At 41.0% G+C, this 12500-nt stretch overlaps 1 protein-coding gene across 9 annotated transcripts in view; it reads left to right on the top strand.

Moving 5' to 3' along the window:
• KDM2B (lysine demethylase 2B) overlaps positions 1-12500 on the top strand; it is a 125943-nt gene that overhangs the window by 15973 nt on the left and 97470 nt on the right. For all 9 annotated transcript variants that reach the window (XM_080369810.1, XM_080369811.1, XM_080369814.1 and 6 more), the window contains one exon: positions 2607-2653. In XM_080369810.1, the coding sequence (XP_080225936.1) occupies positions 2607-2653 (47 nt within the window). The remainder of the gene's footprint in view (positions 1-2606; positions 2654-12500) is intronic.

A 12500-nucleotide genomic window follows, 5' to 3' on the forward strand; every position in this document is an offset into this window, starting at 1 on the left:
AACGAAACTTCCAGAATGGCTTTCCTGTGTATTTCTGACCATTGTGAGCTGTTAGTTGTATGGCTAGAAGCAGGGATGTCCACCTCTGATCTCTTAGCAGAAGAGGAGCTGTTTTTCTCAGAGGGCTTTTTGTCTGTTTCCAGGATTGTAACTTGGGAGAGAATGCTGTTTGGAGAGATCTTGTCTCTTTTATCTGGACAGCGGTCATCTTGCATTGTGTTGTGGTTAGTCAGATATGTACGCTAGCCAGAGCTCGTCCCCGTTAGGATTGGAATAGGAGACTTCTCTAGCAAATCTTTAAATGTTTACTAAAATGCAACTTTGCACCCAGTGCACACTAAGGTGTTTGAGTTTCTTTTCTTTTTGAGGCAACATGATTCGTATATAACAGAATGCTGAAAATCTCAAATGCAGTCAGTTATATTTTGGTGTTAAGTCACCCCACTATATATTCGTCACTCATTTTTTTAGGATATACAAAAACTTTGGAAGCATTCATAGTGGTTTTATGCAAAATGCATTTGCCTGAAAATTGCATAGCAGCGGGATTAAAACCAAACCTCTCTGCTCAGCTCTTGCATTGTTGGTATTCTGGATTTATATGCAGGAAAACAGATGAACTAACACTTACTGATTAGTATAAGGTTGGTGACATTCAAGAAAACAATTCTTTTTTTGGCCATCTTAGTGCTGTAGCAAACCAGTGAGTGTGGCAGTTCTGCTGGGTGGTGCTGGAGATGGAGAAGTACTGTCATTTATGGTCTCAACAGCCAGTAGAATGGGTTTGAATTAAAGCTGGTCCTCCCAAGGCAACCCAACTACAAAATGGGTTCTTGAACTGGAAACCTGCTGTGTTCAAGCCTGGAGTTCTTCCCTTGGTGTACTCTTTCTCTAATGTGTTGCACATCCTGAGATTGCACAGAAAACACCCAAGGATGTGCTAGGTGTGCTCTCCAAAGAGCTGAACATGCAATTGTATCGTTAGGGAGGACTAGGACTTTATTCTTCCAGTTTGAGAAATATTTATTGTCGGCTGCTGCTGGAGCTTTTGGAAAGACAGGATTTGCATGTATGCATCTGGGTTAGGGTTGTTCTCCATCTTGGCTGTTGATTTTTATTCGGATTTATACAAATGTGAAAAAGTTCTACATGTCTGACATAAAATCCAGGCAAGCTGTGTCGTTAGAAGATAAGCCTTGCATGTTCTTGTTGCCCACAAATAGTTCATCCTTCTCCTACTTCTGATTTTCTAGTGTTTGGAAAAAAAGATGAGCTCTGAATGAACCCTGAAGGTCAGTAGATTCAGGCAGTTTCATTCTGCGAGGGAGTGAATTCCAAAGCTGTGGGGCCCTCGCGGCTAAACGCAAAGATCTGAGGGTTGGCGGAGAACTAACAAAAGATATTGTCCAGCCTCCACATCCCACCAGAGGACGGTGATAAGGGTAAAAGAAAGGGGGCAAACAGAATTTTGGAAATAGTTCTCAAGATATATGCATGATAGTAGATGCATAACTTTACCTTTAGTTTACCTCTCAGTGTTTTCTTAATAGTAAAACCTATTGCTCTAAAAGCTTGCCTATGGGCTGGATTGTTCTGATTTCTAACTGAATTATGTCAAAAGTCCTTTATGACCAGAAGCAAGTTGTTTATCTTCAACCCAGGGCAGTACAGGAGGGACACAGCGCCTACCTAGCAGGTCCCACAGGGCTGTTTCTCATTACAATTCCTTAGTTTTTCTGCTATGTGAAGTGTGAAATACTGTCATTAAGATGAAGCAAATCAGCTTTAAAACCCCACTACTGTTTTTGTTTTCTTTTTCTGTCCAGTCTATGCGTTGCAGAATTTTACTCTCTACCTGACATGTACAACTCACTAGACGTACTAAGGGTATTGTTTACTTACATTGAACCTAAAACATTGCCTATGTTAGAAGTGATCGTATAAATGCATCAACATTGGTGAACCAATTATGCTACCATTTAATTTAGCTCTGAATTAGCTCAAATTAAATCAAACAATTTCCCTACCCACCAAATACAGCCAGGTTGTCTTCTGCCAGACAAGAAGGCTTGGAACAGTCATTAAAATAAAGAGGCTTTAATTCATTATTTTTTGTATTTTATTTTCAAGCAGTGTGTGCTTGAAAGATGGGACTTGGAATGAGTTGGTTTTCTGCTCTGTGCCTCGGTTTGTATCCACTGGCAAATGTGATAATGTTCACCTTGGGGAATATATGCGAGGTACCACCAGTTGCAAACCACTGTGAGTTGCTTGGCAGGAACAAGCTGTAAAGGTTTAGGATTTTATTGAAATTGTCCCCAACCCCCTCCTTTCCCTGCCACTCCAGTGCTGCAGAGTGCTTGAAAAGACACCTCTTCTCCTTTTCCATTACAAGTAGAGAAACTTTTGTACACTTGCCAATGCCAAGATGTTATGTATGTCATTAAAACTTGCACTGTCCACACTTCAGAGGGGCCTTGCTTGAGTCCACCTACTGCATTACAGACAAAGAGCACTATACATTTATTTCTCTTTTATTATGTTAACGAAAGTGTACCCATACTTATCTTGATGGTATTTAACATTGCTTTCTTTGCTAATTACAGAATGCCTGACCCGGATTTCACCGTCAGAGATGTGAAGCTATTAGTGGGTAAGTTATTTTGAATGCATTGGATTAACTTTATACAGAACAGAATTGCTTTGAAATACTTGTCCAGTTGTGTTTGTAGACATTTGTGATAACTCTCAGAATCTGGGAAAAGGCATGGAGAAGCGATTTGTAAATTAAAAAGGCTGGGAGAACCCTAATTAGTAGTTGTGCTGACTGGACTCTGATCTCATGCTGGATAATTGGCCATTTGAAAGAGAGGGAATGCTTTTGACTTTAACAGGTGTCCTACATACACTTTTGTGATCCTGGAAAGTGGCAGCTCTATTGATTGAGTTCCTTTTTTTTTTTTTTTTTTTTTTTAAATCTGTTGTAGAGCGTCTGTTTGTAAAAGGTATGATTGGAACCATATCACCTTTTGCCTGTGCTCTCCCCACAGTCTTTATCAGTGTCAGGCCAGGTCAGTGCTTTGAGGAAAGGTTGCTAAGAGAGACTGAACACGAAGCTTTGCAAACTGCCGTTTTGATAAGACATAAACCAGAGAAGTGGTGACTGTCATCATCAAATGTTTCCTAGCAATTTTTTGCAAAATAAGTTTTTTTAACTCTAAGATAAGCTACATTTTGAGTAGGACATTATACTGTTTGTTTCTTTGAAATCTGCTTTTACTGAAGATGGATGTGTTATTTATCGTTTATCTGAAATTGTTACTGAATAGTGATACTGCACTCTGTGAAGTCGTTGCTGTGGAGCTGGCTGAGTTTCGGATGTGTTAGCTGCTGCAGTCCTTCACAGAGACTTTTAACTGCATTCTCGCTATCTAGAATTTACTGGTTTTATTTACCTGTGTTGTGGCAGGAGTTAATCTTTTAAGTCAGCCCAGCTGCGGCATTCTGAAAGATGAATTTTTGGAAATTACTCTTGAGTTTAATGGTCAATAGGAATATCAAGTCTGGAAAAGTTGTAGTTAAGAAAAAACAAGGGAGAGGAACTTATGCCTCATTTCTGCTCACTTGGGGTTATCTGTGAGAGAGGGGTTATCTCTGATAACCTTCCTTCACAAACAAAACTTGGCAATGTTGCTTGATTTATGACCATTTCTAAGTCTGGGTCAGGGGGGGAAGCCCCAAACTTCTTTGGCAGAAAATGTTAGGGAAGTGGAGTGGGAAGTGTTATTTGGTAGCATTTCTGTTGGTCAATCTGCAGTTAAATTAGGAAAAGATATGAGGGTATTTGGAAGTCCTGAATTTTATGGATTTCCTAAATACCTGCATGTGCACATTTATAGGTATGGAGTATCTCTTTTTTTCTGCAGAGGAGTCTTGTGCATAAACCTTGTAATTATCTGGACCCTGTTTGCAGTTTTCTGTGAATTTGTTCCAGAGCTGATAAAATTCCATTTCTGTCTCTGAAACTGCTAAAGTTGAGGGTCTGACTTTGAGATGTTTTGGAACAGCATAGTGTTGCATAACAACATTGTTTTTCCTGAATAACAGTCAAAGTGTGGGAGTTGCATTTCCTCGAGATTGATGTCCCTTGAAGTATTAGGGGGGTGGAGATTCCTGTGTACATAGCCAGCGAAGTGGGAGGATATTTATAAATAAAATTAGATTTATAAAACAATGGAGCAGAAATAACAATCATAATTAACTTTGAGATTAACTTTTATGTAAAAGTATGCCGTTTCTCACAGCTGGTTCAGCAATCCAGACACCATACATCATGGGTCTTATTTTTCTGTGGGTTTTTTTTTGTGTTTGGACAAACTCCCTTTGGAGTCATTGTACTGAGCCTGTGATGTGGTCAAGAACATGGTCACCTGCTCTTTTTTTAATACAGTTGATGACTTCTGGCATCACAGGTGGAAACTTTGATTCAAGAGATCTAAAATATTTGGGAATTTATCTGTGAGTTATACCTGAAAAACCATGGTTCTTATGGCAAATCATTTCTGTCACTGTGCAATTTGTGCTGTATGTAAGAGCCACATCGACACTGAGAGCACACAGGGTCAATTCCTGCCTCCATGCCAAATTTCTAAATTATCTTCTAATGACTTCAGGAAACACGGTGAGCAATTTTTATATTGCATATCATTGCTGATAATTTTTTCTAGTTTTAGGTTAATATATATTACGCTCATAATCTAATGCTCAGATAAAGCAGGTGAAAAGTCTTTGTTTTATTAATATCTCCTATGATTGTCCCCGTGTTTTTTTAGCAGAGGACTCAGATCCTGCCTGAACCTCCAGGTATCCGTGTTTCTGAAGTGCAGTGTTTTCAAAACTTGACGCCTTTGCTGAACCTGGGAAGGGAATGATGTTTTTCAAATGTGAAATGGAATGATCATAACTCCCTGCATCTGAATGTGTGTGGGAGTGGTTATAGAGAGAACATAGCTTGAAAACAGTTGTGTTATGTGTAAACTTGTTGGGTTTTTAAGTGCTGATGGTTATAGTATGCTGGTGCTATTTAAACCTATCATTTGTTCTCTTTTCTTCTTCGAATCAGGGGAAACACATTTGTTACAGAATGTTTTAAAGAGATGGTGCTGGGTTTTCCCAAAGCACGTAAACTCCATAGAAAGTTACTGAGTGGTTGGTCTCAAATTCTTCTGAACCCATACTTTCTATTTCTAGCGTGATTGCTGTATCATCTCCATATTTGAGTACCTATAGGTCCCAAGGAAATAACAGTTGGTAGCCTAGCTTTTTTGACTCTCCCTTTGAAGACTCCAGTCTGTGGCAATAATAAGGAGAGGGAAAAAAAGGTGGGTTTTTTGATTGTCATTTGCAGTTACTTGGGCTCAAGTGTCTATTTTTTTTAGTGTTTCATCAGACTTCCAAAGAAACATTGTCATGGCTTGTTGGATCTTTTTTGTTTTCATTGTTTAAAAAAATGCAGATACCAACTGTAATTTAGTTTGGTCATGTTTATGACCTACTGTTTATGACTTGCACGTTAGTGTGCATGAACGTGCACCTATGTGTAATGTGTGTGGATGAAACACCCCTCCTGTACAGTAGCTTTACTTTAAAGAACAAACACTTTAAACCGCGCACTTGGAATAATGGTTGTAACTAGACTCCTACCTCCATACAAAAGATATTCTGGATACTCTTTAAACCTGTGACGGTGGATTAATTTCAGCAGTAAGAATTTGTCTGATGTCTGAAATGGCTGTGAGCCAAGAATACAAACAGAGAAGTGGAGAGGAAATGCTGGTCTGCTTAGGAACTTGAGACAACCCTTGAAAGAAGAAAAAATGTTGTAATTTAATAGCTATTAAGCTTTGTAATGTCTTGTCTAAGATAGATTTGATGGCTAATTTTGAAGGACAGAATGTCACTGTCATCTCTTCATAAATTGATTTAAAATCTGATTGAGGGTCATTGGCTCTCTTAATGTCTCCTTAAACATCTGCCACATCTGCACTAGAAGTTTGGCAAGTGTTATTTCTGCAGGCTCCTTATTTTTCACTCTTGGCATGTCATGCTGGTGTATTGGTGGTGTTAGTATATGCATATGGACTACTTAAAAAACAAGTAAGTGCACAGCTGCAGCTAGTAAGTATTGGGGCTTTGTTTTATTCCAAAACATTTTGCACATTTGTGATTGTTGTCTTTAGATTTGCATAGTATCTTCACTTGTTTGTTTTTCTTTCTTTCATGTTCTCCTACTCCCTTTTTTTAGGGGCTCTCAGAAGTTCAGAGAACTTATCCCCATTGTCCATTTCTTCTCTGTAACTAGGGTCAGCCTTCTAGCCAGTAAACTGTGTATCTCAAGGATACTCCCAGCCAGGGCTGCTGGGGAGACTCTCAGACCCCTGGTCCTTTTCCCTGGCTGCTGGCCATGTAAGTGGAAGTCACAACGGTCTCCAGAAACACTCCAGAAGTGTGGTGGGACAGCACGATAGCTATTACACATTTTTCCTCCAACTGTGTGATTCTGAGTGACTTATTGCTCATGCCCAGAAGAGGCAGCTATACAGAATAATTTATGTTTTCCAGGCCTTTTGGGATGGCTTCTTCTGCCAACAGTGCTTCTGGGCCACAGCATGGAGAGGTGTCTGTCACAGATGGGCAGAAAAGAAAAAGTGTGTTTTCCCAGATACGTCTTCTTGAATCTCCATACATACATACATACCTCTGTGAATGCTTTATGCTAATTACACCGAGGAACAAATCAAGTACACTTGCCAAGGTTAACCTAGGACTGAGCAAGGAGAAAGGTAACTGCCCTGCTCAGCAAGCTGTTTGAAAGCCAGGGCTTCTGTGGTCACTGTTGACCATCTCTAGTGTTGGCTACTCATGAGTTCAAGAAGCAAATGCAATCACTTGCTTTAGTCTTTGATGTCAGAAAGCCAAAACGTTCCGTTTTTTCCTTTGTTTGATTTTTGTCTTTATATTATTCTTCACGGACATCATACAGTCTGAAGAAGGGAGCACTGAGTAGTTTTGGAAGCTATGAACCATGTAAAGGGGAGAGAAAGAGGAAACATACATGAATGTATGCATCAGTCTATCAGTCTGAGCTGAGCCCCTTTCTCTTTCTCTGATTACTTTTTTTTTTTTAGTGGTTTGCTTGGGTCAGCACTGATTGAATTTAAAAGAGTATCTGCTTTTCTGTGGCATCTGCAGTGTCTTGCCCTTTGACTTGTAATTGATGTCCGCACTGCCTTTGTCTTCCTGGGTTGTCACAGTCTGCCCAGGAGCTCCCCGGGTAGGTGTGGAGTCCCTGCACAACTGGGGTGTCTATATATAGACTCTAATGACTAGTCTGGCTGTATTTGCTTTTATTTTTTATTTTTAGCTGACCTCTCTTCAGTTTGCTTGCCGCAGGCTGGTGGTCTATCACCACCAAATCCCAGCTTTTACACTCACACCTAAATAAACTAAATAAACCACTAAATAAACCTAAGCAGTGCTGCAGAGTCTGTAATGTGCATCGTCTCCTCTCTCTAGGGGCTGGTGTGGCTTTGTGTGCTAGGGTGTGTATTCTACACCCCCGAAGTTGAGTTTGCAATCCTGGCTGGTGGCAAAAGGGGAGATTTCAAAACATGCTGAGGATTGTCAGGAAGAAAAGAGACTTTCAGTTATTGTGATCCCTGGGCTGAAGAGGTTAAAGTTGTGACCACAGCCGTCACTTCTGTAGGATCAGCAGCATTGTTGTATGGAATTCACCGTGCCCAGCCAGGCATTGTATCAGTGGGAACAGTGCAAGTACAGGACTTACACTATTCCTGGGGTGGTCTAACAACTGACATCAATTCACTGATTGATTTTATTTAACTAACTCACTAAGGGTTTATTTATAGAATTAAAAAAAGTAAGCGTGGGAGCAGTGAAGACTGTATCATCAGTCATGTATTTTGCTATTAAAATCTGATGCTGCAGGCTGGCCTGGGCCATAATGCTTACACGGACAGAAGATGTTTGGTTCCCTTCATTTAGTTGCTGTGTTGAAAGGCTTTGGTGGTTTTGTCTTGTATAAAGAATCCCAAGTAAAGTTGAAAGCAGCAAAGCTTTTAGTTGTGATAAAATTGGTGCAGTGAGGAATGGCAGTAAAAAGCAAACATGGCAAAGCTCCAAAAGCTGTTGCAGAGAGTGATCTTCCCCTGGCCCAAGGAGGTGATGCAGAAGACGGGACCTAATAGATCATTTCAATATTTGATTTCTGTGGTTTTGTCAAGTCTTTAAAGACCTGGTGGCAGGCTTTGATCTCCAAGACAAAGGGTGAAAGGAAACCCAAGGCTTTACATATCCTGTTGCTTTCTTTGCTGGGAGTAGCTGAAGAGATATCTGATTATTGCTGGGTTTTGCCTTCTCATTAGAAACACTGAAAGAACAGGAGCTGAGCCAAAAACTTCAGCGGCAAATTGAGTGTTTAAAGAAATACGTGTGAAGGTCTCTGCTTCAACTATGAGTTTATAATCATGGTGTCAGTGGAGAAAGATAATAGAATAAATGACATCATTAAATCCCACACGTCTGCAAGGGAAAAGCCCTATAAATAGGGGAGTTTGGCCCTGCAAATGCAGGTCAGCCTTCCCTTGTGCTGCTGACAAGTATTGGTTCCGGAGGAGATTCTGTGTGCCATCATACATCTGCTCATGGCTTATTCACTAAGTGAATAAGATGTTAAGGACTTCATCGTGCCACACTGAAGTGAGCAACTGAGCTTTCTTTAACATCAGTGGAAGAAATTAGACCTGCAGAGGAGTACATCACTGCCTGTTAAGGGTTTTTTCAGAGGGGAGAGACCTAAGCAAGCTTTCTGAAGTTTGGCATCGCAGCATTTTGCTCATTGTAAGAGTAACAGCAGCTGTACGGTGTGATGGTGCGCATTAAATAGTGTGGCCTTCTTTTCCCAGGTGGGAACCAGGCTGAAAGGTGACGTGATCTGCTCAGGTTCAGTGTGGCGTGGGGTACAAAATTTGGGGAATCTCAGTTTCCAGTTTTGCTGGAAACTGTAAATGATGTACTGAATGGGGTGGGCCGTGGCCTCTTAGTGCAGAGGACTGCAATGGGGTGGAACAAGCTCCCTTATTAGTTAATTAAGCAGGCGATTGAAATAATTGAAATTCAGGTGGGACAGAAGGGTTTATTGCCCATTATGTGTACGTAACAGCCATAAGCTATGGGAGGCTTTGTATCTTTCATCTAGCCATTTTTGTTCCGTTAAATCTTTCTGCTGCTGTAGTCCCCAAGAACTCCAGCTAAAATGAGAACATACATGGCAGGTGCTTCACAGAAAGACAAGAACCCCTGTGCTCCATGCTTCTGGAAGTAGGCGATAATGAAAGGGGAACGGAAAGAGATGCAAACATTGTACGTAATGATTATTCTGGGTTTATAAAATGGGATTTATATATATATATTTTGAAAACCATATAGATGTATCCATATCCATATGTATAAATTCCATTTAATACTGAACCAAGAATCATAAGTGGTGTCTCCACAGAAGAGAAAGTTGTGGTGGTGCCTGCTGATCAGGTGGGTAAAGGCAGAAGGGAGGGCAGAGACTACATACAACATCTCTTTTACATTAGGATATGTTTCTTGTGGTGTGTTAGTACAATGGCTCCCAAGCTGGCTGTGCAAATGTGTTCAGGTTTTTGTTAGTAGCTACTCAAAAAAGCTGAAAGCGAACCAGATAACTGTCTCTGAGTAACTGTGTCCTAGTGATTTTTTGGTTCATTCCTCCTGCGTGTTTGCTCCCCCTCTCAAATTGATCTGTTCTGAAAATTGTATCATGGTTGAATACACATCGAACTATAAAGCAAGTGGAGAGGCTCATAGTGTGGTCTGCGGGCAAGTAGGGGAAATTTTGTCTTAATCAATGTACAGTTCTCCATCCTGTGAAAGAAAATTAGCCATGTGGATACAAAAGGAGGACAAAGCAGCCACACACTGCAGTTCAGAAAACTTTCCATCATTTCTGCTGAATAGGGACTTAGTGTTACTTTTTCTATAGAGCAACGCTCCATTTGTTTCAAGGAAGTTGTGAAATTGGAGACCGAGAGGACTTAGGAGAGAGGTTTATTAGAGAAAGGCTGTTGTAAGGGGTGCTTCACAAAGTGAAACAGGCTGTTCAAAGGAAGTGCAAAAGTCTGCCTGCAGACTTGCATCCGAGTCTTGATTAAGATGTATGGTTCTCCCCCTGCGTGGGCATTTGTCCCCTGAATGGGGGCTCCACCTTTGGAAGAGCAGAAGAGCTGAGTCAGGAGTCATTAGCTGCTCGATCTCCGAGAGTCTTGTGTGGAGGGGTAAGGAGGAAGCAGTGAGGGCTTTGCTTTGTCCTTGTGTCCAAATAATGCATTTTTCAAAACACAGTGGACCAGGCTCTTCCAGGAGAGAACAGTCAACACTGATCTGATGGGAGGGGAGGTACTTGTATGAAATATTTCCATTCATTGTAAGACTTCTTGTGTGGTTCACGGGTGGGTTTGTGCCCCATGGTGTGATCGGTGACTGGCTCACTCGCTGGGTTCTGCTGGTTTCCTTGTCATTTAAGTGGGACTGTTGGAGTATTAACCAAAGCTGAGGTGATGAAAGCATCCTCGTTCTTGCGGTTTGGAAGGCCAATGCCTGTGTAGTTTTATAAAATACAACTTGCCAACGTGTTCTTCTGCCTGTGAGGATTCAGATTGAGGGTACCTCAGTTGCTGGATCCTGCAAGTCACACCCTAAATTCACCAGGGGACTCAGGTCCATGGGAGACTTAAATCTTTGTGGTAGCTGAGAGGAGCAGGAGAATCCAAGAGCACTTTGAAGACAGGAGATAAGGACGGATCCTTGCAGGATGAGGCTGAGTGTGGGTGCTCCTCACAAGCGACTGTAAAATAATTGCGTGTCAGTGCTATTCCCATTAATCTGAGGATACAAAACCAAACTGTGATTTAAGGGAGCTGAGTTATCTACCTGGGTACAAACTTTTTCAAGGGGAAAAAAGGAAAATTGGAAAGCAGAGTATGTCAAGGCTGGTGATTTGTCTCAGGTGTTATAAGACTATTCGCAGTATTACATCAGCGTGTGTTTAAGACCCAGTCTTTAGAAAAACAAACAGTTCCTTTATCATATTGTTTTGGAGCCAAAACTTATTTAAAAATCTCCCACTTGTTTTTAAAACCACTTTGTTTTTAAAATCAAGTTCCTAATGTCCTCACAGTCATGCTGTTGGGACTGCCAATGTGCTTCATGCTCTGGAGCTTCTCTGTAATTGGGAAATCTGCTAAGTCAGACCTCAACTAAAATCGGCAAATAACTATTACCAACTGAAATGGTAACTTCCATGTGCCTCTAAGCTAGGATGGAGTCACACCAATGCTTTATCAACAAAGGGGTTTAGAAGTACTGTTGGTGTGAGCTGGCCAGACTTCTAGCGGTTGCATTTCTTTTTAAATGTGAGAACTACAAGGAGGAAACATCTGGACAATTAGAAAAAAAAACCCACAAAACAAACTCTGTTTTGTTGAAGTGATTCACTCCAATTCTGTCTAGCAGGCTTTTTTTTTTCCAAGGACAGCACTGAAGACTTCCTGGCTCATCCTTTTTGTCTTTATATTTTTGCCGTTCTTTTCCCTTGAGCGACCTCTCCTGTTTCCTTTGTATCCCTCTGTCTTTGATGAGGCTACTGTACAGTACAGAACTCATTTTACTCCCTAATCGCATAGCAGCTTGTGAGGAAGTACAGATAAATCCTTCCAGACTTGAGCAAGTGCTATTAGGATACTCTTATCAACCATGAACCAATAATGATAGAGGGATCAACATACTTTGCTGTAAGCAGGACCAGTAGGACTTGACAGGTGGGGTTTTGTTTGTTTATCGTGGGATCTTTTAATTCGTGGTAGGACACCAGCAGTTGTGTATGTTGATCAGACAGTGTAATGTGATTTCTGAACTGCTCCCTGTTTGCTCAGGGCTGGGAAGAATTGCAAAGTTGTGGAGCTGCACTCTGTTCTCTCCTGGGCAGAATTAAAATTAGAAACTAGACTTCAGAGTTTCTGAATGGATTTTTTTTTTCAAGTGAAGGTTACATCGGTGATTTTCCTACAGTCTGAGGGCTCTACCCCATTTTTTGAAAATTGGTTTGTAACAGCTCTGAAGTAACTCTTTGGGACTTTGGCATCCACCAATATTAAGGTGGAGCAGTGCACGTATAAAGTGGAAATCTCTCTATTAAAGTAGTGTATTGCAGAATTTCAGAGGCCATTGCTTCATTGAACATACACTGGGTTTGTGCCTCATAAATAGCTTATTGTTTAAGAAAAAAGCCCCAGTCTGTGATGTCAGAAGGGGACGCCGGGGCTATGGTTTGGTGTCACTATGACTTCCCACAGCAGCTGCCAGCACTGGTGCTGGATGCACATCCCTTAGCCTGG

The sequence above is a fragment of the Falco punctatus genome (assembly GCF_963210335.1).
Source record: "Falco punctatus genome assembly, chromosome: 1".
Taxonomy (NCBI): Eukaryota; Metazoa; Chordata; class Aves; order Falconiformes; family Falconidae; genus Falco; species Falco punctatus.